Raw genomic sequence first — 27,062 nt, 5'->3', positions numbered from 1 at the left:
ATAAGACTGTGCCATGGAGAGGCCTGGCCCCTGAGTCATGACAAACTCCCAGGCTACCTTAGCTGAGAAGATCTTCGAGGGGGAAAGCATCCAGTGAATAGTATCTTGCCTTTGATGGTGGGAGAGTGGAATGATCGGCAGAGAGTTCCAAATGTCATCAAGGAGAGGAGAACTCTGAACCGGAGGGGACCAATTGCCAGTGGTTAAAATATCAGCCACACGAGTAAGCTTGGGCAGGCCCGAGATGTATGCATTCCTGACACTTATAGTGTGATATAGAATTCCTTTGGGGTGCCCAGGGTCAAGCCAAAGGTAGGTGTCTTCCCCATTGCCAATTTGAGAGGAGATGGCTGATGAGATGGAGGGCCGGATAGCCATGATCTTACGCCAAACCCAAGAAGCATCCGTGGGGACCTTAACAATCTAAAAGGAATCGGATCTGAGGGGGTTCGAGTATACCCAATCCACCCATACACTGTTCTTCTTGGATATGATTTTCTAGACCAACTTGATTATACCTACCAGGTTGACATCCTTGATCCTTCTCAAGCCGAGCCCCCTTTCGGCTTTGGGAAGGCAAATAGTAGCCCAACTGATGGGCCGAAGAAATCTAGAACATTCTTTACCTTTCCACAGGAAGGAGGTAAAAATGGATTCCAACTTGGAAGAAATGAAAATCGGCAGCCTATAGATACCTGACCAATAAATATAAGAAGCTTAGAGGACAGATATGATGAGTTCCAGATGACCCACATAGGATAATAGCTTCCCTTTCCAAAGTTGAAGCCGCTTTCTAATGAGATCAAGCATAGGGGTGCAGTGATGGGCAGAGAGCCTAGCTGGGATGAGAGGGAGCCCAAGGTATTTCAATGAAAGGGTCCCTCCGTAAAAGCCAGATTGCTCAAGAAGGGAAGCTCTGGCAGTGTTAGAGACACCCGATAAGAAGATGAGGGATTTTGCAGGGTTAATGTGGAGAACTGACATAGTGGCAAACTGAGTCAAACATAACATGATGCTATCCACTGAAGAAGGATCTACTCTAGAGAAGATCATCAAGTCATCTGCAAAGGCAAGATGAGTGAGGTTACTAGCCTTACACTTGGGGATGGCTGATATTTGATTTTGATCAGTTGCCACTTGTAGACTTTTGGATAGGACTTCCATGGCAAGGCAAAAGATGTACGGGGAGAGGGGGCAACCCTGTCTTATACCTACAGAAGGAGAGAAGTAACCATCAGGACTGCCATTCACAAAGACTGAGAAGTGAGGGGAGGCAATACAATGGTAGATCCAATTGATGAAACCTGGAGGAAATCCCATGCTTTGTAAGACTAAGACTATATAATCCCATCTCAAAGAGTCAAAGTCCTTGTGGATGTCTATCTTCATAAGAGCTGCAGGGGTATGGGATTTTCTATCAAACCCTCTAACTATTTCATGGTAGAGGAGGATGTTATCTCCAATACTTCTCCTAGGGATAGAGGCGGATTGATTGTTGCTAACAAGAGAGTCAACCACAAGCTTGATTATATTTGCCAAGAATTTTGCAATGAACTTATAGAGAAGGTTGCAGAGAGAGATTGGTCTGAAATCTTTCAAATCATTGGCTCCTTCTTTCTTTGGAATGAGACAAAGAAAAGTGTGACTAATCCCTTTGATTTGACTGGGGTTGAAGAAGAAGCTTCTAACTGCTGTGATCATGTCCTCTTTTATGAGCTCCCAAGAGGACAAAAAGAATCCCATGTTAAATCCATAAGGACCCGGGGCTTTGCTTGCCTTATGAGAGAAGATGACAGTAGTAATCTCATCATCAATGGGGATGGCCATAAGGGAAGAAGACATGTTGGCTAGAATGAACTTTTTGAGGAGACCATCTGGAATGGAGGAAGGAGGAGCTGGATTCTTCATGAACAGGTTCTTGTAATAGTCAACAACCACAGTTTTTATCTCATCCACTTTGTGGACCTGGGTACCTTCAGAGTTGGCCAACTTGGTGATATCACTGATCCTGTTAAGGAGGTCATCTTTGGCGAGTCTAGTAGTGCAAGCATATCCTTCCAACTATACCCATCCATCCATCCATCCTTCTTTTGGGTTATACACCGATCCATGAGAATGGGATTGGTATGAGGGTGATGAGGGATACGAGGCAGGGTGATATGAAGGTGATGTGATGTGAGAGGTAGGGTATGAAGATTGGGGGTGATAAGATGAGGAAACGCCTTCTCCTTGATGATGTGGTGAAGGTTGATGATATGGTGGCTGTTGGTAATATGGTGGAGGTTGGTAATATGATGGAGGTTGGTAATATGGTATGGCGGATTCTTCTATTGAGGAAGGATGGATGGTGGGTGACTGGTTTTCTGATTCCTCTTCTGATGACAGTTAAAGTTGTTCCTAGCCTTTACTGATCTGTGAAAGTAGGCAGTGTTAGAGTCACCAAGCTCTAGCCAATTAATCCTGGATTTTTGTCTCATGAAACTCTCCTCCTGGGCAAGAAGGGTGGAGAGATGGGCTGCCTCAACCTTCTCTTCATCAGCCAGAGAGGAATTAAGGGGATCAGACTGCAGATGAATTTGAATGGAGGTGAGCCTGTTCCTGCAATCAATAACTTGAGAGGAAATATTCTCGAAGGAGTTAGTATTCCATTCTTTGAGGGCAGTTTTGACATTCCTTAGCTTTTTTGCCAAGGCTAAGAGGGGTGGAGTACGCATGGACAGGCTTTAACCAAGCTTCCTTTACAATGTTGGGAAAGTCAGGGTAGGAGATCCACGTCATAGAATTTGAAGGGTTTGGGGCCGAAAGAGGTATAGGGTTGAATAAGGAGGGAGATGGGGCTATGTCTGAGGTGGTAGAGGCTTCAAAGGAGGCATGAGAGGAAGGAAAGGCAATGAATCATGCTTCATTAATAAGCATTCTGTCTAATTTAAAAGCAATATGGGTCTGGCCCGATCTTTTGTTGTTCCAAGTATATTCCATTCCCGTCCATCTAAGGTCTTCAACAACAATGTCTTCAATGCAGGTATTAAAAGCCTCAACAGAAGCCATGTCTGGCGGGTCTCCTCCATGCTTCTTATTTATGAATCTGATCACATTAAAATCATCGCATATTCCCCATGGCCGGGAGCCAATCTGTTTGGCAATCAGTCTAAGGTCATTCCAAAGGATGTCGTGGTCTGCTATTCTGTTGGAGGCATAAATAGAAGAAAGGAAGAATATGGAGCTGCAGGCGATGTCAGAGATGGAAAGGTGAAGGTATTGGGAAGAGGAGGATAGAGGGGTGACGCTGAGCTTAGTGCTGTCCCACGGAAAGCAGATGTGGCCATTGGGGTGGGAGGTTTGGTTGGACAGATGGCAGAAGTGATTTTGGATAGGTTAGGCTCTTTGACATGGGTTTCCAGGAGGCAACAAAAGGAGGACCTGAGATCTTTAATAAGAAGACGGACAGCTGCATGTTTAGAAGGGCAATTGAGGCCCCTGGTGTTCCAAACAAAACCTTGAGACATCAGTTACCCTTAGGAGAGGGCTATAAATGGCCCCATGAGGCAAAACAAGTAGGATCTGGCAGAAGGCCAAGACTTGCTTCTTCTCTAATATGCCCGGGGAGCACTGTTGGGAGGCTGGGATCGAGGGAGATTGGAGCCATGGCGCAAAGAGGACTTGGCCGCAAGTTTGCGCTTAGCGTTAGTGGGGGGGCACCTGGGATTCGAATTTCCAGACGAAGAGGGCCTATCGGGCGAAGAAGATGGAGTGTTCTTACGGGTCAAAGCAAAGTCCAGATTTGAGTCCAGAAGGTGATGGGTAAGGGACGAAGAGTGGATAGATGAGTTCTAGGCTTGGGGAGAGGATGGGGGCCCAAAGTGGCTGGTTGTAAGTGAAGTGTTAGATCTGGGTTGGTTTAGGATGTCCGGTTCAGGGGATTTGCCTAAGGGTTTAGGCCCAGTAACTTTGACATTTGAAGGCCCATAATCAGTCTCTAGGAAAGGAGAAGTGCTATCACAGGCACGTGCCCCCTCCACAATGATAAGAGGGGTGTCTTCCAACGCCTTTGAAGAAGTCGTTGTTGGTTCCGTCTCTGGGGAGAAGACCTTGAGGTACGAGAAACTGAGGACGAGTGGTCTCCATCAGGATCCGAGGCACTGCCATCAGAATCGGAAGAGTTGCCATCGGATGTCGAGCCAGAGGAGTCGGTAGAGGAATCGCTAGGAGAGTTCTCAGCATAGATATCCTCGGAGCTTCCATCGGAATCATCAAAGTTAGATGCCAGAGGAAGGTCACCATCAGCAGAACCGACAAGCAAGGGTGGAGCATCGATGCTGTCAGCGATTTCCCCCAGAAGGCAAATCGGTTTTGTCCAGCAAGTAAAGGCATCACTTTGCCCAGGGGATCTCTGTTGGAGGATGCCTGGGAATCCCGACCTGATTTGAGGGGATTTTTCTGCGATTACGACCTCTGCCTCTCGCCGAAGGCTGGAGAGAAGGATGGTGACCTCTTTCAGACATAAGTGATCGATCACGGAAGTTAATGGGGCCAAAGGAGTCAATCAGGGAGCCACCCATGGAGGTCGGCTTCAAGGAGCAAGAGGTAGTACTGTGCCCGAAGACCTTGCATTCCAGGCACTGAGGAGGCTTCCAATCGTAGAGAACGGATTGCTAGAATGAGAAATCATCTCTGTCTTGAATGGAAATGCAGGGAGGAAGTTCATCGGCAGCAGATACTTCCATGCAAATCCTTGCAAAGGCAAGGCGATCCTTGCACCTGTTTCGAGCATCAGAGCATATTGGTTTACTAAGGACAGACCCAATGGCACTGAAGCCATTGGAGCACCAGAAGTGCAAAGGAAGATCCGAAAGGGTAACCCAGAGGGGAATGTGGATAGGTCAGTCCTGTCGAGGAGCCTAAGCCGATGCCAGGACAATAAGAAGATTGGAGACCTGCCAACGAACCAGGGGCCTCCCTCCAAGCAGCGTGTCTTTGTCCTCAAAGAAGTGGAAGAGGAAAAAGCCATGATCAAGAAGGAAGGTATCGATCGTCCCCAACAGTCTCCATTGTTTTAGGAGGGATGACTTAACAAGGTGAAAAGGGGGGCACTACCCCAAGAAGCGTCCAACAAGGGAGCTAGACCATTGGGAGGCCTCAAAGTCTAAGAGGTCCTTAGGACAAATCGCGGTAATGGAGTCACCGACGATAGTGGGAGGGACAAAGTGTAGATGGAGGCTTTTAGCAGGGGATTGAGGTGATGTTTGAAATGTGAATTCCCGGGGACTCCCAGAGGGGGGAGTTAGAGGGGCAATGGATGGTGGAGGAGGTGAGGGAATGGCAGGGGAGGGGGCAAGGAGTGGCGGGGATAGCCGGAGAAGGGGGTGGCCTAGCCAAGGGGCAGCCATGATGGCCGGCCGGCGGGGAACAGTAGCTAAAAATCCGTCATGAGACAAAACTCACTCAGTCGTAGATTGGAGATTATTATCTGCTTAACTCAAGTCATCAGTTGAAAATCATTATCATTTGTTTGTGTTATCTCAGCAACAATCTTATCTATGAAGATGTATTCAGCAATAGTGCAATTTATCTAGTCTACAACCACCTTAAGTTGAGTGGTTCACAGCAGCCTTATGTTGTCTGGTTTACAACAACGTTATGCTGAATGGTTCCCAGCTACTTGATGAAGAGTTATTTGGTCTCCAACAACTTGATGTTGTAACTTGGTTTGCAGTAACCTATATTACACTTTTACCAATGGTTTGCAGTAACCTATGCTTTTATTCACTTCTTTGAGAAGCTTACTACCTACCTTCCTTGAGAATGGCTTATGATGTAGTCGTTGGCATGGTTCCAATTTTTTTTTAACTGAAATGTCATAAGAATTACCAAATGTGCAACATCTCAATCGACATTTCGGCATCTTTCGGTGATATTTTAGTCAGTTTGTATCGTTTTGGAAAAAATTCAACCTCATCTCGCTGGTTTCGCCTCTTTTGCTCAGTAAAAGCTGAAAAATGTCTTCAAGGCTTGGTTTTTGCCACATCTTCACCTTAAGAACAAGGACAATCTCCAGGGCATTATTTACTTGTTTTACTACCTATAAGAACACACCACATGATCAAGGGAGAAGTTCTCTTTTGATTGTGTGAGATGTCTTTGATTGATTGGGAGAAATCCTCTCCTTTGATTGTGTGAGTTGCCTTCAAGATAAGCTTGCCATGTTCGCCTTCGAATGATTGGGAGAAATCCTCTCCTTTGATTGTGTGAGGTGTCTTCAAGATAAACTTGCCATGATGGGCTTATTAGAATATTCTAGGATTTTAATTTATTTGTAATCTTTTATTTTAGGTAGTTTCCTATTTGAGTCCTTATTTGTTTCTAATTCTGTTGGTCTAGATTTAGGAGATTTTATTTTAATTAGGAAGCTTTAATTTTAGATCATTATAAATAAAGTATGTAACCCAAGTTAAAGGGAATTAATTATTGAAGAATGAATTGAGTTGGATTTGAGCCTACGTGCTATCTTCTCCCCCCCCCCTTCCTTCTTTGTGAGATCTCTTCCCTTCCCGCTTCCCTCCCTTCTCTCTTTTATTCCCTCCTTGTCCAGCGAGACAACCCCCCCTTCTTCTTCTTCCCGGTGACCTCTCTATCTCCCCTCTTCTCCTATCTTCCTTTCTCCTTGTTCTTTCTTCCTTTCTGGTTTTGTTCCTGCGATCTTAGCAGTCCCGCAAGGGATGTACGGAAACCAACCCCCAATTATTTAGTATTAGAGTGAATTTCCTGTTAACTCGTTTGCCCCGATGGTTGCTTACACCACCCCCTCATCTGAACTATGGACTCGGTTATTTAAACAGAATGAAGAAATCTTGAGAGCTAGTCGAGAAATGCTAGAGTTACCCAGGCAAAGTTGATTGCTAGCAGGACATATATGGAAGCACAAGCCGTTACCCTCCAAGTCATTATCACTAGACTTGCTGCCATAGAGACACACACTTTGAACCCAGACGGACAGCAATATCACATTATTCATGGCACTGTGATGCCACCTTAAGAACCATGCACTTTTCAGAAGAATGAAGAAGCTAATCCATATCAATTGTTGATGACCATCAGGAGATCGTGACCATTGATCGTGAGATGTGCTGGATCTTTACCCCATTAAAGTCGTTGATCGAGGATATTGATCGAGGTTTTATTATGTTTCTATTTTATTAGACTTTAATTTAGGAAGCAATTAAGATTTTTATTTCAGTCTTAAGAGTTTTTATTTTGACTTAATATAAATTAGCATGTAAGCCAAGTTATTGAAATGAATGAATTATTGAAGAATGAATTAAACTTGAGCATTGCCAGCGTGGCTGCCTTCCTTCCCCTTCTCCCCCTCCCCCCTCCCCCCCCCCTTTCTAGCCGATCACTCTCTTTCTTCTCCTTTCCTGGTTCTCTCCCTCTCTGTTCTGGACAGCAATTGCAGCTTCTCTCCTCTCTCCCTAATAATCTGTCATATTTTCTTTCCAAGGTTTCCCGTGGCTGTTCCTGACCAAAGGGCAACTGAAACCCAAGAACCTTGGGTCTTATTGAAAATCTTACCACAGGAATCAAAGATTAAACCCCTGCTAGGTCTGCAAATACCTCTGGTTCACTAGCAGAACCTTGTAACTCAACCTGTCTTTAACTCTGTTTCTGGGCGACAGCTGCTGCCGTAATCAGGTGGGTCGATCTGCCTCTCTCTCAATCTGTTTGGGCTGAGATTATGAACGAAGGAAGCCCTCTTCTAGGCAACAAAAAAACCTTCCTGTGATGTGGAATAATACCTTCAAGAACTGAACCTGCAACTACCGTTTCTCCTAAATTTCAGAAGCTTGTAATCCAAACCCTGCTTGATTTCTTGAGCTATACTGGTATGGGTCAACTCAGAAGGCCTAGGTGACCACAAATCTGGAAATTTACAGCTCTTTGAGGCAGATTCCAAAGGCTGCTGTTCAAGTTCTTCTTGGTGTTCAAAACGTGACCTTCTATGGCTGTCGTGAGGTTGAAGACAACCTCATAAAGTGGGATTTGCTTTAGCTTTATTGTAATATCTCATCAATACCCCTCTCTTTATTCTAATTCTATTTTAGTCCGTTATTTCATTCCAGATTAATACCCCTCCTTTACCCTTATATTTACACCCTGCCACTAAGTGTTTTCCATTCCAACTTCCAAGAATACCCATTAGCCTTTACACTTTGTTTGTTCCAATCAAGCTTCCAAGGAATTACAAGTCTGCCATTACCTCCTGATACTTGAGTATTTACCCTTTGGATAGGTTCATTTAATTTACCAAATTGCCATTATTTCTAGCCTTTGGCTTCTAAGTTATTTAGGTGAGCCCACATCCATCCTAGTTGGATCTCTTGGGGCCCACCGGCCCCGCATTAGAAATAATTATTCGAGACATAAGAAAAAAATACATCTCGACGAGAACACCAAAATGAAACAAGATTTCGAACCTTGGTCTTTGGATGCTACACTTTTATCTTTCTTTGTGAAAATTGCAACTTACTACCTGTCTTATTTGAGGAGTACTTTTTATGTTTTTGCTGATATGTGTTCTCCACCACATATTTTGTTCGTTGCTGATGTTTATGTTTGGTTTATTCAATGTGACAATTTTTTTATTATCTACTGATTCTATTGATGATTGGTAAGGGGCGCACTTGGTCCAACGGTAAGGTACGAATGTTGTGACATGGTGGTCAAGCAGCCGAAACGGCCTCTCGACATTCACAGCGAAGGCTGCATAGTTCTTGTCCCCCAGACCTCACACATTCGAGAGCCTCATGCACCAAGTACGCCCTTTTTTTACTGCTAATGATTAGTGTGCTTGCATTGATACTGCTACCAAAATGAAGTTTTTTGTGCTCACTAGCGTTTACAATTGCTATTTATGCTCAATTCTGGTGCTACTCTTAATGTCCATTCTTTTTGTTCCAAGCTAAAGCCCTTAAGAAGTATACTCCAACCTAAGGTTGAGTGTGAAGATATGTGTCACGCTAAGGGGGTTCGTCCCTATCGTGATTAGTTGTTATCTTTATCCTTGGTTTTATTCTTTCCTAATAAACTAGTGTTTTTTTTTTCTTTTTCTTTTTTTTTTTTTTTTTTTTCTTTTTTTTTCTTTTTTTTGTTTTTTGGCCTGGGGGGTAGAATAGTAGACTAGTGTTTACTTACCTAAATTAGAGTTAGACTAGGATTTGATTTCCCTCTGTAATTGGTTTTGATTTTATAAATATATGATGAGGGGGACTGATGTAGATACACACACATGGACCAATCCAAACCCATATGGGTATCCAGGCAGAGATGAACCGGATCCAATTTGGGATCAAAGTTACCGATTTGGGTTCAAAGCTATTAGGATTTTATTTTATTTGGGAAATATATGTAATCTTTTATTTTGGGTAGCTATTAGAAAAGTAAAAATTTTCAATTTTAGTTTTATAGTCCTTCTATTCTATTAGTCTAAGATTTAGGAAGTAATTATAAGTCTCTATTTTAATTTTAGTTTTTAATGAGGTAAGTTTTTTCAGTTTAGTATAAAAAGGCATGTAACCCAATTTCTTAGACAGACTTAGAGAATGAATTGAATTGAATATTTTGGTGCCAAGAATGGTGCAAGACTAGGTCGTGTGACCTCCTTTAGCCCCCTTGTGCGATATCTTCTCTTACTCCTCTGCAACTCTGAGTTCCCTCAGGGATTTCTTTCCTTCCTCTACAGGCCCTCCATCAAGGACTGCCAAGCTGTCGTCTGTTATTCTCGAGAGTCCCTTCTCTTCTTCTCCTTCATTTCTTTTTCTCTTCTCTCCTTGAAAACAGGCTTTGCTTATATTAGGTTGAGCTTTTTTCCTTCTTAGGTTCCAAATGTAACGGGCCTAACTCATAAGCTCATAAAGTGGGGGTAAAGTTAGTAAACGAAATAAGTAGTTAAGTAATAAGTGTCTGAGTTAGATTAGGATGCTTAATAGCTTTTAAGAGTTCTGTTTTGAGTCCTTTATGAGTCCATTTAAGAATTTTAGAAGGTCTTTATTTATGTAAATATGTAATACACCTATCAATTGATAACGTGCTAAGTAAAGAATATGAGTTTTTATAAGAGTTTTGGAGTAGTTGAGCTTGGGATACAAGATTGATATCCCATACCTGATTTGTTCTCTTTTATTCTTCTTTTTTTCTTCCCCATTGATTACAAGTTCATTTTCTGTGATTCTCTTCTCTCCTTATCAATTTCTAGTTTTGCTTCTTTTTTTTTTTTTTTTTTTAGCATGAAATTCAAATCTTCTTCTGGCTTCTTGAATACTCCAACTAAGAATTTTCTAAAACTTCAAATCTAACCATTGGATTTTCAATTCTGACTTTTTTTTGGATAGATAAATCAAAAGCTTTATTCAAGAAAGAGAAAAAGGAAGAATGTACACACCCCCAAAGGCCAAACAACAAATTTCAATTAAAAATCGAAGACACATATGAAGGGGAAAAACCAGAGTCATCATCAATCTTCATGAATCAAGGGTGGTTAGTACACATAGCCTCCACTTCATATTGCTCCGTCAAGAAGCAATTCCTGCTTGAATCTTTGCCTTTTAACACCATGGCACTACATCTGGTTCTAACATCAGATCTGATGTTCAAAATCAATTTGGGATTGGGTCTAGTTCAGTTACAAAAGATTCTGAAATTCCTCTCTTGCCAAATATGAGATATGGTGGCACAAAAGGCAAATTTTCAATTCTGCTTCCATACTTGGCAATTGATTCTATTCTGAACCTTTGAGGGTTTCATAATTCAACCTTGAAACTGATTTCCTATTTTCCTAATACAAGTTTGATTTCAATTTAATCGATTTTCAAGTTCTATTTTCTATATCAGATTATAATCTCCCATCCAATTAGAGCTTTCAAACAGAATTTTGGCTGAATCTGATCCCTCCATTCTCTGTTACTAAAATTCTTTGGTAAACTGGTTTCATTCCTTACTTGTGATCCTCTTACAAGCTGGTCGCCACTATATCTCACTGGTTCGGAATTATAACTGCATTAAAAGGATTTACATTTTTGGAGCCAAGCTAACTAACCAAAAAATATTCTTTCTCCATATTGTAGTAACTCCCTAATGAGACTTTGTTGTGTTCCCTTGCTTCCCTGATACCCTTTCTTGAGCTGGAAATGGAATATGCAGAATAATGCCTAAACATCCGTATCAGAACCAGACTTCCTGGCAGTATTGGTCTTGATCAGAATGGATAGGCCAATCCTTAAAACCATGAAGTGAACAGTTGAATATAATAGTTGAATTATAGGAGAATGATTCGGCTTGTCAAGAATGATAGAGGTCATCTTTATTTACAAATGGGAGAAGGGATTACAATTATGAGATGTTAAATAAAAGAGAGAGAGAGAGAGAAGGATATCATATACAATCCTATCTCTTCTTTTTTCTTTTTATAGTAGTAGGAGATCCAATCTCATGTATCCACTATAACAACAAAGTCATCTAACTGAACATTCTATAAGCCCTAAATTTTGAAACCAAGGTGATGCGGATCCAGGTTTCGAAACTGGAATCGAGTCGCATAGGGGCCCACCCAATCACCAAATAACTCAACCCAAGAATAGAATCACAGAATTGTAAATATTTTGAATCTTGTAATAGGGTCGCAGGCTTGTAAATAAAAGGAATCTTAAAAAGGTAAAAGTAGGGTATTTTGGAAACACAAAGGACAAAGAGGAATAATAGACAAAAGAAAGAGTACCTCATTGAAATAAGCAAGCCCATGATTCTAATTTTAGGTTAGTCTTCAACCTCGAAGCTTTTCAGCCAAGTACATATCCTCTTGTGCATACGACCATGGCGGTAGAGCAACACCACACAAAAGAGGAAAACTCTTTCAGTTCCTCCTGGTTCAGCATGAAATTCCAGGCTAGAGTTCGAGACCTGAAGGCCTCTGGATTCCGATGGTTCGATGCCTCAAACAGCACTCGAAGTGAGACTGTGGTCCTTGGAACTCAAATCTGGTAGTAAGCACAACCAGCAAAGTTGCAGGTCTTGATTCCCAGAAATTACCAATTAGCAAGCCGTAAAACCCTTGGGGGTAGGTCTCCTACAGGTAGGGATCCTATTCCTGAAATCTCAGAACCAGAGGGCCTGGTACGGAGAGTCCACAAGTATTCTTCTCAGGCCAGGAATACCGCACAAAGAAAAACAGGGAAATATGAGAGAGAGAGAGAGAGAGAGAGAGAGAGAGAGAGAGTTGATTCAGGGAGGGAAGAAGAAAGAAGAAGAAGATCAAAGAAGGAAGGAGCAATATGCAAGCCTCACGGCAGCCATGGTCTCTACCATCAAATCATTCATTCAATTCTTCAATTCCTAAAACTGAGATCTCCACCGAGCTACATCAACATAAAGGCAATCAATGTGTAACAATGGAAGCTAATTAAACTGGAAACTAACCTATATTAGAAACTGAAATCTAAATGAAAATTGTAATAACTTGAATGACGTCCTACTCTAACAATAAGGAAACAAATAAATAGTTGAAGTACTAAATTAATCCCAACTCTTCCCACGCCCAACTGCATCACAAGGTTTAACAAAGAAAACTGAAATCAAATTGTCAAATGAGCGAACTAAGTTGACTCATTTAATCAGATCCCTACAACAACAATAAACTCAGCCTTGTCCCAACTAAACGGGGTCGGCTACAAGGATCCATGCAAAATACTTAGCCAAACCTCTTCTTGCATGGATCCTTTTGTTTTCACTCAGATCCCTGGTAAACTCAATTAGGATATTGATGCAAACAACAAAAGAAAATTCTCAAAATCCCAAATTATAGATAAAGTGTAATAAGGTCATCAATATATAGGACAAAAATATAAACTGGCATAAAGTACTTGCCTCCTCTGTTCGATGAGAAAAGGTTGACTTTCCTGATCCCAATCAGAAGTCGCATTTTCAGAAGTGGAACTGTTTGCAAAATCATAACAAGAACTACAGAAGTGACTAAATTTACAGATTCATATCTAAAGTACTCACAAAAGTAAACCTAAAATTTGTGGGAATTAAACATTTATAGATGTATGCCTTGTCAGTGAAGAAGTTGGTTGGATAGAAGGCGCATAAGCTGACTCGCGCTCCGCGGCAAGCTGTTGGGCTTTCTGGAAATCTTGCAAGGTAGCTTGAAAATCTCTTGCAAGCTTAGCATCTTCTACTTTCTTCCTTGGCTGAGAGATTTCACCAAATAACATTTTAGCCATTCAGAAGGAAAAAAGAAAGGGACATTCTTGGCAGTCCCAAACAGTTAACAACTGAGAAGACCCAGCTCCAAAGTGCAAATCAGGATGGTCACTAAAACAAGATGCCATTTTTATGTGCATTAGATAATGGACCAATGTTTTAGAAGGATTAAGGTTTGAATACAATCCATAGATTACAGAACAGATTTTCAAGTTGATTACCAAGTAGCAAGTTTCAAACATTTTCAAGCAAAGTGAAATAAGCTACTTCATAGGCTCAGGAATTGTGCAAACAGATATCAGGTAAAAATAACTCTTAAGATGCATTGAATTGTTTTCCCGAAAATAAGAACCAGTAAATTTGTCACAAATCATGAAGTTCAGAAGTTTTCTATCACATGGTTTGACTCAAACAGTAATAATGCAGAAGAAAAGGTTACTAAGAAAAAGGACATACCTAGTGGACGAGGCTCCCGCCACTGCCGGGTCTTGTGCACTGGGTATATGGTTTCTTTCAAAGGATAGGCTACTGACTAACATTAAATAAAACATTTACCAAACAACTCTTTTAAAAACGCTGAATGGTGCACAGAATTAGAATAGAATATATGCACCAGAGTTTTCCAGGGCAAAAGCATTCCCTCCTAACATGGAAATATGCAATATAAAATGTATAGAAAGCATCATTCCCTAATAGTGGCCCACTTCTTGGGTTTCTCATTGTAAATAGAAATAGAGAAGAGAGAGAGAGAGAGAGAGTCCTCCAATTTCTGCAAGGATCCAATCGATGGGATTGCGGCTGCCCTCCTCTATTTATTATATAGCAATTCAATCAGCTTATTACAAGTCCAATTAAAAGTAAGAAAGCAATCCTAGTAGAACTAGAAACACCAAAACATAATAGGAAACTGACTACACCAAGGGAGGAGCCTGCACAGCTTGTTACAAATAAAAGGCTTAGTGAAAACATCTGCAAGTTTTTCCTATGCAAACATGACTTGTAGAAATAACTCTTTGTTATAGCTTTTCTCGAATAAAGTGACAGTCAACCTCAATATGTTTTGTCCTCTCATCAAACACTAGATTAGACGCAATATGGATCGCAGCTTGATTATCACATCATAACTGCATAGACGAAGTGCAAACAAACCCCCGAGTTCTATCAACAACTATTTCACCCACATCAACTCACAAGTGACATGAGCCATGGCACAATACTTAGACTTTGCGCTAGACCTAGTGATGTAGGGGGTTCCTAGGTGACTAGGTCTCCTACAAGATTAACTAACTAGGTAGGGTTAACTCAAGGGGCTTAGGTAGATAGGACCAAAGAAACTCAGCAACAAGATTAAGCATGCAAGATAAAACGAGACTAATAAACAAAGTAGCCAAAAAGCAATAATAATCTAGACGGAAAAACACAAAAATTCTTACTCAAGTTTCAAGTGGGGACATGGGGAAGGGAACAAACGACATACGAATGTTAGGTTCAGCACAAATCAATCTAGATACCCAAATTAGATAAGCAAACAATCAATATCCTCTAGCAACCAACTAAAGTAGAAAATCAGCAAGGGTTCTTTGGAGATATAACAGTGACGAAACAACTTAAACAACCGGTAAAAATAAGCATAAACAAAGGGCAAAGGCTGGCTTCAACGCCAATGGGCTGCAATATATAATAGGGCTTAATGGAGGTGGGGAGGGTTTAGTTTAGTGTTTTACCATACTGCTGTTCAGATCTGAGGAGAAAAGAAGAGATAAAGGTCCCCCAAAATAAAGAGATGCAGTCCACCTTTAGTTGATGAAGACAAGTCCAGCCGATTGTAGAGAGATCAGCACCAACGGAGAGTAAACAACAACTGAGAGTAGCAGCAGCAATGTGTAATGGCAGCAGTGATGTAATGGCAGCAGTGTATAGCAGCAACAGTGATGTAATGGCAGCAGTGTATAGCAGCAGCAGTGATGTAATGGCAGCAATTTATAGCAGCAGCAGTGTGTAACAGCAACAGTGAACATCGAAAAGGGAGATCAGCAGCAACAAAACAGCAACAGAAAAATAAGAATGAAAAGAAAAGAGAGGGAGGCGAGACGAGAGAAGAGAGAAGAGAGAGCCGAGAGGCTGAGAGAAGAAAGAGGCGAGAGAGAAAAGTGAGAAAACGAGAGAGAGAGAGAACCGTGAGAGGGGTGGGGGTTTGTTCTTGGCTTTTTTTTTTCAATTAACATTCCTCCCTCAACCGTGGCTAAGCCATTACATAAATATCAATTTAGTTACTAAAAATAAAAAGAGTCAATTGACTAGTAAATAAAGACTTCCTAAAAACTAATCAACCAATAAAGTAGTTTCCTAATTAGTTAAAAGATTAACAAGGAAAAGAATATACTACAAATAAACTACTAAACTAATAACTAATGGGGCCCACAAGATCTTCTAAAATCTGAAAAGAGAAAGGGACTCGGTCCAGCGTTGGAATGGCTGGATCGAGCTTTCCTTCTTCCTCCTTTTTTCTTCTTCTTCTTTCTATTCTTCCAGCCACAAAGATGGCTGCTTCTTCTTCTTCTTGCGCCTGTACACCTTGATGTCCCCATCACCTAGCCACAATAGCTTGCTTCTTGCTCTTCCAAGACACAAGATTACCATCAATAAACAAACAATATCCAATAGTGGATCGCCTATCAACAGGATAGCCAGCCCAATCAGCATTACAAAATCCCTCAATACGACCATGCCCATAATCAGAGTAAAGCAAACCACGACCTAAAGTCTTCTTGAGATATTTTAGAAAACGAATAACAGCATCCCAATGAGACGTTCATGGAGATGAAAAAATCTAAAGGAAAGGAAATATTAGGCCTAGTCACTATCAAATAATTAAGTTTTCCCACCAATCTTTGATACTTATCAAGATCATCTAACAAGTCACCACTTTCAATTGTAAGCTTAACATTCGGATGCATATGTGTGTCCAAAGGCTTAGACCCTAACATTCCAGTCTCTATTAGAAAATCCAGAGCATATTTCCTCTGAGAGAGGGAAATGCCTTTTCTTGACTGAGCAACCTAAATACCCAAAATATACTTCAATCGACCTAGATCCTTAGTCTAAAACTTCTATTGTAGATGTGTTTTCAGACTTTGGATCTCTTCAATATCATCTCCAGTGATGACACTATCATCAACATAAACAATAAGAAATATCCTTCCTGCAACAAATTTTCGATAGAACATCGAATTATCACTATCACACCTGGACAGACCAAACTCACAAATCATATCAATTGGACAACAAAGAGAGGAAGATCATCATCCAGAGTTGGAAGATCAACAGATGCATCTGGATAAACAACAGACTCAAAGAAAGAGACATCTGTAGTAACAAAATATTTCTGAAGAGTAGGGCAATAACGATAACCTTTTTGAGTACGTGAGTAACCCAAAAAGATACACTTGAGAGCACGTGGATCCAACTTTGACAAACCTGGACGATGATCATGAATAAAACAAACATAACCAAAAATACGAGGAAGAACAAACAAGGGATCAGAAGGAAATAACAGAAAATGAGGAATAGCACCCTATAACAATGAGGAAGGCATCCGATTAACAAGATAACAAGCAATTAATAATACTGCATCTGCCCAGAACAGTTTGGACACTTTCATCTCAAATAAAAGAGATCGAGCAACCTCAATTAGATGCCTAATTTTCCGCTCAGCAACACCATTTTGTTCGGGTGTATCTGAGGAAGATTGATGTATCATACCACAACCAGCCATATACTGAGAAAAAGGACCAGAAAAGTATTTATTAGCATTGTCACTTCGTAATACCTAGATAGTTTTTTTTTATGAATAAATAATTCATTACCAAGAGGAAAAGAAAATACAAGGGGGAAAAAAAGGGGGCAGAAGCCTAAGCAAACAAGGAAAGGAGAGCCCCAAGGGAAATAATGCACTAAAAACCAAACAGAGACAAAATTGGAACAAAAGGGAGGGGGGAAGCTAAGTCACGCATGGTGGATGAGGTCCACCTGCAGGTTCCAAGAAGAGATGATGTGAGTTTTTTAGGGATATAGGGACTAGGCGGGGGAGAAGGGTACGAAGGCCATAGACTTTGGAGGTAACATCAAAGTAGATAGTTTTCTAAATCATGTCCGGAGACCTAGATTTGGGGGTCCATCTACGAATGCTGCGCTCCATCCAAAGATGATTGATAGTAGCACAAAAAGCCAGCTTGCCTACGGTGTCACAAATGGAAGGGCCAGGGAATGTCATGTCAATCCAAATACACTCTCTGTCCCAGGGGAGAATGTGTCTAGAATTCGGCCAGCATTTGGAGAGAACAGTTTTCCAAACCAAGGCAGAGAAGGGGCAAGAGAAGAAGAGGTTGGGGATGTCTTCAGCGCTCGAGGGGCAAAGACAGCAAGCAGGATTGGCTGGGATGCCACGGTGACTGAGGAAGGATTGAGTGGGAAGACCCGGGTGAAGCTATGGCGGGGAATGTGGCCCTTAAACCAGACCAACTAATGCCACAGGATGACCGGAGAAGGGATTCGAATGTGGGACCAGGCCAAAGCTGAGGAGAAAATCCCATTGGAGGAGGGGAGCCAAATGCAGAGGGAGGGGGAGGGGGGAGACCAGCCATTGAGGGAGAGGATAGAGGAGACCAGGGCATTAGCAGGGAGACCCGAGGAATAGATAACTCTGGGAGTGAGGAGGTGAGATAGGATACCCGACAGATGCCAAGGGTCTTTGCAAAGGGAGGTAGAATGCCCATTACCAATGGAGTGGGACTATGGGAGATGGTTGTGAGGGCGACAGGTCTGTGCTCAAGAATCTTCCAAAAGGCATCAGAAATGGAGGGGGCAATCCAAATGGAATTATGTTTGAGAAGATCAGAGTAAATCCAGTCAACCCAAATGCTTTTGTGTTTGGACACAATTTTCCAAATAAGCTTGAGGACACCAACTGAATTAGCATCCTTAATTCTTCTAATCCCAAGACCTCCTTCAGATTTGGGAAAATCCCGGCTTATCATGTCAAAAGCTTTGTAACAATCTCATGACAGGATTTGCGATCCTCCTACAGGGCAGAGAAAGGTGTGATTAATCCCCCCGATTTGATTGGGGTTGAGGAAGAAGCTACGCGCCACAAAGATGAGATCATTACGGATGGAATTCCATCAGGCCAAGAAGAATCCCACACTAAAGCCATCCCGACCAAGGGCTTTATTAGCCTTGTGAGAGAGGATGGCCTAAAAGATTTCTTCTTCACTGGGGATTGACTAGAGGAAGGGAAGGAGGTATTCTGGCACAAACTTGTTGATGAGGTTGGGGAGGATGGGGGAGGGAGGAGTGGAAGGGGGGCTGAAAATCCTCTGGAAATGGGAGATTGCCTCGACCACGATGAGATCGAGAGAGAATAGATCAGTCATAGAGGAAGATATGAGCTTGGGGATGGTGTTGGCAAAATTTCTAGCTTTGAGGGAACAGTGGAAGTAATCCGAATTGAAGTCGCCAAGCTCCAGCCATTTAATGCGTGCTTTTTGGCTGAGAAAGCATTCCTCTTGCTCAAGAAGCAAGGAAAGGTCTGAGGCTACAGCTTTTTCTTCCTCAGCCAGGACAAAGTCAAAGATATCAAGCTGGAGTCTGGCTTGAATTGAGAGGAGCTCATCTCGGCGAGCAGAGACCCTAGAGGAGATGTTCCAAAGGTGGAGGAGTTCCAGAGATTGAGGGTGGCTTTCACATTCTTAAGCTTTTTGGCAAAAGCATAGAGGGGGGACAGTGAGCAGGAGATAGGAATGTTCCAGGCACAGTGGACTAAATGATGGAAGTCCATATGGGAGATCCATATATCAAAGAATTTGAAAGGCTTAGGCCCGAATGAGCAGAAAATGACATGGAGGGATATGGAGCTATGATCAGAAATCCCAGAGAGCTTGAAGCAAGCATGGGAAGAGGGGTAAGAGTCTAGCCAAGCTTCGTTAACGAGGGCCCTGTCGAGCTTACAAGCAACCTGATGGGTGCCAACTCTTCTATTGTGCCAGGTAAATTTGGCACCCGACCATCTGAGGTCAGTGAGATTGAGGTCATCTATGCAATTGCTGAAGAAGTCAACAGCCTGGGAATCAATGTGGTTTCCCTCGTGCTTTTCATGGCTAAAATGGATAACATTGAAATCACCAACAATTCCCTAAGGCCTAAACCCAGAGGAAGGGGATAGGGAGAGAAGGTCGGTCCATAGGGGCATCCTAAGACGAGCTCTATTGTGGGCATAAACAACAGAAAGCAAATAGATTAAGGGACCAAAGTGGTGAGAGATAGAGAGGTGCATAACTTGGGCTGAAGTGGATAGGCAAGAGATGGACAGGGTGGAAGGGTCTCAAAGGATCCAAATCCTGCCATTGGGGTTATGGAGATAGTTGGATTCAAAGGACCAATGGGCGGCAATAGCAGCAGCTATGCAGGAGGCATTGGACTCTAGGACCCTGGTTTCAAAGAGACAACACAGATTTAACTGGGAGGAGCGGATGAGGGAGCGAAGTTCATCCTATTTGGCCGAGGAATTTAGGCCTCGGACATTCCAAATTGTCCAAGGGATCATTGGGAACTAGGGGTGGAGGGCATCGGACGCTTGGTTGAGCAACGGGAGGTCATGGGGGGAGGGCGGCAGCTATAGCCGATAACCAAGGAGGCCTTAGAGGTGGAAGAAGATTTTTTGGACTATTTTTTATGGGTGGAGGGGGGCAGAGTTAAGGGTGGTGGATAGGGTGCCGGGGTTGGGAAAGGGGTTTGGCTGGGGGGCAGTGGAAGCCTCATCCAAATGATTAGCTTGAGGGGTTAACTAGGAATCCTGCGATGACAGAGAACCAGAGATGTTGGGATTTTCTTTAGTAGCAGTTTCCAGGTGCCTTGTAGAGGCCAGGGCAAGATGGCAATTGTCGTCATCAGAGTGGGGCTCTGTAGGGCTATCCAGAGTGAGCACACGAACAAGGCCTTCACAATTCTCAGACGAGTTATTAGCAGAGGCATCGTTAGTATTGGCGCAGAGCACAGGAGGACCTTCCGAGATTGGCAGGTGGTTTAAGAGGTTAGAGGGGCCTTCTAAGGCCGACGGTGTCGCATCGTCAAATGTGGCAGCAGAATGAGATAAAGTGGCAGCAGGATGAGATGAAATGGCAGCAGGCGATAAAATGTCTAAAGAAGTGCAACGGCAGAGGCGACTTGAGGAGCTTCTAAGGTCGGCAGATGGATGAAGGAGTTGCACAGGCCTTCCAAGGCCAACAGGGGAGCAGCAACAGTGAGAATAGCAGCGGGAGCAGTAGTACCTGTAGCAGACAAGTAGGCAACCAAAGTAGTATCCAAAGCAGAGGCAGCGGGGGCCTGATGACAAGCGGAAGAGACCACGGGCTGGTTTGGGACCGAGTACAGAGGTATCGAAGAGCTAGAGGGGTCCAAAGGCAAAACATAAGTCGGCCTTGAGTGAAGGCAGGTATCAACAGAGAGGGCAAGATGGGGCAACAATGGGTGGAGAGGAAGAGTCCACCGGGTTAGGAGCCGGGTCACAATGGATGGGTCGGGCGACAAGTTCGGGTGGAGTAGGTACGGAAGGGATGGGTAGGTATGGGTCGGGTGTAGGTTATAAAGGTTCCCAGGGTAAAGCAGGAGGTCCGATGGGTATTTTGAGAATTTATTAAGAAGTTGGACCGGAAGGAACTGGTTCAGGGGAATAAAGCTCGGTTCAAGGGAGGACCGGTTTAAAGAGGTGGAATGAACTTGTTCAAAAATAATAGGACATGATGAAAGGTTTGGAGAAGGCGCTAACAGAGGAAGCGGAAGCAGAGGAGGGAGGATGGATATGGGGATGGGGACGGAGGGAACAGAGGGCAAAGGCTGCCGACCTGGCATACCAAAGGAAGAGACATTGAAATGGGTTGTGTCAGAGAAGCAGCAGCGGTGCCCAGATCTGGTAGGTTTCCGAAAGAAGCAGTCTCAGATTCTGGCTACGCAAGGATCGAAAATGGGTTTGATCCTTCGGACAAAGGCATCAGCAACTAACCAGCAATCCTTAAAGTCAAATCAGCCACAGGTAAAGGAGCAGCGGCAATTTTCAATGCTTGGGGAGGACGATCTCGTTTTTTCTTGAGCCTTTTGGAGGTGGAATCCATAAAAGGGGTTTCATGCGGGTCTGTGGCTGAGGAAAAAGATCCATCGTTGGGAGCAAGGTCACTCGAAGGTGTTGGCACAGAATGGTTTTTCATACACTGAACTGTCTGATGGCCAAAACACTTGCAGAGCGCACAAATTGGGGGAACCCAATCGTATTTGACTTCTTGCTCAAATGAGAAGCCTTCTCCATCAGTGATTGTGATTGAATGAGGCAGAGGCTGGTTCACTTAGACTTCAACACAAATCCTTGCAAAAGATAGACAGTCCATCAACTTGGTTCTTTTATCAGAATGGAGGGGCTTGCTGATGAGGGAGCCAACAAGGCTAAGGCCTTTGATACACGAAAAAAGAAGGGGAAGATTGGGGAGATTAACCCACAGGGGAATGGAGGTTGGTTCAGTTTTGTTGAAAGAAGTGTGTTCATCCCAATTTCAAAGGAAAATATGCTTCTTCCCTACAAACCAGGGCCCTCCATCAATGGCGGTGCCTTTGTCGGATTCAGCATCAAAATTAAATATAAAGGCAGCATTTTTGAGCATGAATATCTTCAGGGAGCAGATAGGCTTCCATTGGTTCAAGAGGGAAGCTTTCACAATGGAGAAGGGGGGCCTGCTGCCCAAAAAAGAACCAATAACATAATTTTACCATTTCAATATCTCAGTCTCTAGAAAACCAGGTGGACAAAGGCCGACAGTTGAGGAGTTGCGAACGACAAGGGTGGAAGTACAGGGTATGGCCGACGGAGGGGGTAGAGGAGGGGGCAATGGGGGGAGGAGTGGAGATTACAAAGCTCCAGGAGCGAGGGGGTAGGAGGAAGGGTCGATAGGATTGGGGCAGGAGCAGGGGAGGGGGGAGACAAGTTGAGGCTGGCTTGAAGGTGGACCGGAGGGGACAGAGGTATCTTGGAAGGGGAAGGGGTGCCGGCGACGGCTAGAGCCGCCGGAGGGGAAGGGGGCATGAGTCAAGGACAGATGTTAACCATGCAGATGTCTCTTCAAATCTTTTGATACCTTGATATTTATATTAAACTGATTTTGAATTTCAGCAACAAAGGCACAAAAAATAGAAAATAACTCAGAACGATTCTTCATTGAATAAATTCAGGTAACTCTGGAATAGTCATAAACAAAAGTAACAAAATATGAAAACCCTAATTTGGAAGTAATAGGACAAGGACCCGATACATCTGAATGAACCAAAGAGAAAGGGTGCGCAGACTATTTATTAACTCTAGGTGGATAGCTTACATGGCGAAGCTTCCCAAACTGACACGACTCAGAACCTAAACTGGAAATAGAACGGAAACAAGGATCAAGCTTTTGTAAGCTCTGCAAAGATGGATGTCCTAGTTAACAATGGATTTGATGGGGGCTGAGAATACTTGAACATGCAACGGAAGTAAATTTGTCCTCAAACAGATCAAGCCCCTAATGCGGGACCTACGGGTCCCGAAAGACCCAACTTGGATGGCTATGGGCCCACTTAAGTACTTAGAAGCAAAAATACTAGAAGCGGAGGCAATTTGGTAATTAAATGGACCCATCCAAATGGTAAATACTCAACTCTCAAGAGGTAATGGCAAACTTGTAATTAAATTGAAATAGCAAAGGTTAGTGGCACTAACTGTTGTAATTACCCAGAAATCTCTAATGTTTGAATGGGTCGGCCAAAAAGGGATACAAGTGGGAATTAAATTTATTGATGAGGGACAAACTTGGAATGATTATAAAAATAAAAGTAACAGGTAATAAGAGGGAAAGTGAGGGGTAGTTTGGAAATCAAAATATAAAGATGGGATAAAAGGACAACCGTGAGTTGTCTTCCACCTCGAGACGTTTGAGCAGCTTAGAGATTCCAGTAGAAGAGGAAGACTTCAGTTTTAGAGAACTCCTTCAATCGGCCTCTGTTTGGCCTGGAATTTCAGGTGAATATTCTCAAGAGGCTCTATCAAACCCACAAGATAGAAACTTGGAACTCCAGGCTAGAAGGACATGGGAAGAACCTAAAACAGAACCTGATGGTAGAGTAAAGATCAGTCCTGAAATCAGTCTTGTAACTCAGTGTCACATTCAGGGATGAATTTCTAAGGATTAAACCACCTCAGAGTGAAGATCAAATGCCCAGAATTTGGAGGGAAAAGAAGATGAGAGGAAAGAGGGCAGTCCTCAATTGTGAGGGGCTGTTCCTTCCCAGAATAGGGGCCACAGAAAAAAAAAAAAAAAAAGAAAGAGAGAGAGAGAGAAATAGAGAAAAGAGATGAAGGAGAAGAAGAATCGCAGGGAAGTAGAAAGGGGGGGTTGTCTCGCTGAACAAGGAGGGAATAAGAGAGAGAAGTAAGAATCAAAGGAGATCACACCTCTCTTGCTGGACTGATAGGGTTGCTGGAATAGAGCAGAAAATCCGAAGAGAATTAGAAGAAGAAGTAGAAAGAGTGTCACTCAAGGGAAGAGAAAAAGAGTTGAGAGAGGGAAAGAGAGATCGTGAAGGGGAGGGGGGAGGGGGGAGGGGGGAGGGGAAGGAAGGCAGCCACTCAGGCATTTCTCAAACTTGATTCATTTTTCAATTCATTCATCAATCTCCATATTGGGTTACACGCTTTTATACTAAACTGAAATTAAAGGTTCCTAATTATATTCTAAGACTGAAACAAAAATAAAAATCTCTTAAAACCTAGACTAATAGAATTAGAAACAAAACAAGACTCAAATTGGTAACTCTTTACCTATTTGGAAACTACCCAAAAATAAAAGATTATAAATATTCTCAAATAAAATCCTAAAGATTCTAATAACCTTGAACCCAAATCCGTAACTTTGATTCCAAATTGGATTTGGTTCTTGGTTTGGGATCTGGAGCGGGTTTGGATCAATCCATCCAAGTGCTCCTACATCAGCCCCCCAACTCTAGGACCTCTACCAATCGTCTTCTTCGTCGTTAGGTCCTGAAAAACATAGGATTCAGAAAAGAAGGTTATAGAACAGTTGTAAGCTTGAGTAAACTTACTCATAGATAAAAGGTTAAAAAGAAGATTGGGTAATAGAAGAATAGAGTTTAACGACAAAGAAGTGGTAAGACGAATATTTCCAATGCCTTTGATTTTAACAATAGATCCATTAGCCAATATGACAGTAGCAGAAAACTATTGAAAGGAGGAAAATATACCTGACACACTAGACAAATGATCTGAAGTGCCTGAATCAATTATCCAGGGTTGAGAAAATGACTAAAACATGCAGTAGCATTACTGTCTGGACAAAAGTAGGAATGGAAGGTTGAGGAGACGGAATCTGAAATTGAGTGCACCATGTAAATTCTTCATCTGTCATCTTAACCATTTTTCCTTCAGATTGTCAAGGCTGAGAGGGTTGAGAAGAGTCAGTAACTGCTGCTGAATTGGAAAACTGTCCTTGAACCATCTGAAGTGTTGGAAGTAACAAAAGGTTGCCCCTTATTACTTCCAATGCCAATATTACAAACCCCACCTCGATTATAATTCTGACACAAGAGCGGAGCTCTCTGCTGGTAGGTGCAGGATCATGAGAGTTCTCTCGAGCTACGCATAAGACTCGAGAAAAGGTATCTGCAAGAGAGGCCAATTTATCACCTCCAAGAATCTGAGACCGGACAGCACCATGCTCTGGTCTTAGTCCACCCAAGAAACCCATAACTACGAGTTGTTCCCGCTGATCCTGCATCTTTATAACATCACAGCTAATAGGAAGTAGAGAGTTCGACTCCTTATACATCCTCTTGAAATCAGAAAAATATTGAGTCTAAGGTTGACCTTTCCGATCAACCCTATAAAAGTCCTGAGATAACTCATAAATACACGAAAAGTTGTTCTATCCAGAGTACAGAACGTTCAAATAATCCCACAATTCCTTCACAGTATTGATGTGAGTAATAATATCAATGATAGAGTATCCATCAAGTTCAATAGCGGACCCAAAATATGTGCATCAACAGTATCCCAAGTAGTATCAGTAGCAAACTTCAACTTTGTAAAGTGATCCTGCTGATCACGACCAGTCAAAACCAACTGCACAATTTTCTTCCTTTGTTGGAAATTGGCAGCTCCTGCAAGCTTCTTCTCTGTAATTCTATAGGAGGATGAGGATATCACCTTAAAAACAACATTCTTTGGCTCAATGGCATCCTCAGAAACAATACTATTTGGCTCAGTGGAAGCCATTGAAGCAAGGTATAACAGAGAATCAAAAAATCCACAAAGAAAATCAACAATTCTGGAAGAATTAACCCAAATCGAAAAACCCCTATTTCAGGCCAATCCAGGGCTACCTGCGATTGGGGCTGTAGGGCTCAGAAGGAGCTAAAAAACCGATCGAATACTACTGGGATGGTGGGGAAGAAAACCTCCAAAGGGATTTTCAAACATGCCTCTAAACAAACAGATGTGACAAAATCAATTTTGGCAAAGTGTTATAACCTTAACAGCTTTGATCGATTTTTCCACCTCTTGAATACTTCAATCTTCAAACCAAAAATCCAAACCAGCAACCACTAACAATAACTTTGAGCTAATCCTTCACACCATATGATTGATTACTTCTAATCAATCCTTCATCCAAAAATCCATCAAACTAGGGGATGAAATCACCCCCTCCAAAAAATCGTGGAGCCTAGGGACGCACTAGTAACAACCAGAGATGGAGAATGGGGGTTGTTACTGATGGGGGGAAGAGGGAACTTTGATCGATTTCTTGACGATCAAGGCTCTGATACCATGTAAATAGAAATAGAGAAAAAGAGAGAGAGAGAGAGAGAGAGAGAGAGAGAGAGAGAGAGAGAGAGAGAGTCCTGTGATTTCTGCAAGGGAGTCCCAATCGATGGGATTGGGCTGCCCTCCTCTATTCATTACATAGCAATTCAATCAGCTTATTACAAGACCTATTACAAGTAAGACAGCAGTCCTATTAGAACTATAAACACCAAAACATAATAGGAAACTGACCAACTAATCAGTCCTAGCTGAACTAGGACTCTCCTAGTTAGACTAAGAAACTAACTCCTAAAATAACATCAGTCCTAGCTGAACTAGGACTCTCCTAGTCAGACTAGGACAAGACCAAGGGAGGAGCCCGCACAATCCGCAAGACTCCTTCCTTCTCTTCTCACGACAGCCTTCTAACACTCATAAATCAACTCTCCTGGATATCCTTCCAGTTACATCCCGATCCATCAGGATCTCCAAAACCAGGCAAAGTCCCTAACCGTAACTTTTAGGGCCCATATGATAACATTTATGTTCCATGAGAATATTTCTGAGTCAGAATTTTTTTTTCCCCTCCTCCTTGGGGAGTACTTCTGCAAGTTACAATGCGTTTGGTAACATGGTGTAAGGAACACTTCTCCCTTTCCTCCTATTCTCTCTCAGAATGTCGTGCGGAAACTAATGCAAACCCGGGTTCCACACCCTTAAATTTAGATCGCTAGGGGCCCACGAGAGACAAATAACTCAAATTAAATTAGCGGCAGTTTCATAAATATTCAGAAGCAATCTGAAAATTTGAATGTTTTATTTTAGAAACAGAACCAGGTGGAAATTCTTTAGGCAATGATGGTTGCAGGTCTCAATCCAACAACAGAGGAGGATTCCGGGGATAAGGACCTAGCTTTTGGGTTGC

General features: G+C 42.6%; 1 protein-coding gene across 1 annotated transcript in view; it reads right to left on the bottom strand.

Annotated features, from left to right (window-relative positions):
- LOC122061759 (syntaxin-22-like) overlaps positions 1-27,062 on the bottom strand; it is a 74,594-nt gene that overhangs the window by 29,176 nt on the left and 18,356 nt on the right. Inside the window, exons 3-4 of the mRNA XM_042625217.1 lie at positions 13,099-13,238; positions 12,913-12,981 (exon numbers count right to left, since the gene is read on the bottom strand). Of these exons, the coding sequence (XP_042481151.1) occupies positions 12,913-12,981; positions 13,099-13,238 (209 nt within the window). The remainder of the gene's footprint in view (positions 1-12,912; positions 12,982-13,098; positions 13,239-27,062) is intronic.

The sequence above is a fragment of the Macadamia integrifolia genome, chromosome 14, assembly GCF_013358625.1.
Source record: "Macadamia integrifolia cultivar HAES 741 chromosome 14, SCU_Mint_v3, whole genome shotgun sequence".
NCBI classification, from domain to species: Eukaryota; Viridiplantae; Streptophyta; class Magnoliopsida; order Proteales; family Proteaceae; genus Macadamia; species Macadamia integrifolia.
Note: the sequence above shows the minus strand (reverse complement) of the source record. Positions and strands in the feature narration are given on the sequence as shown.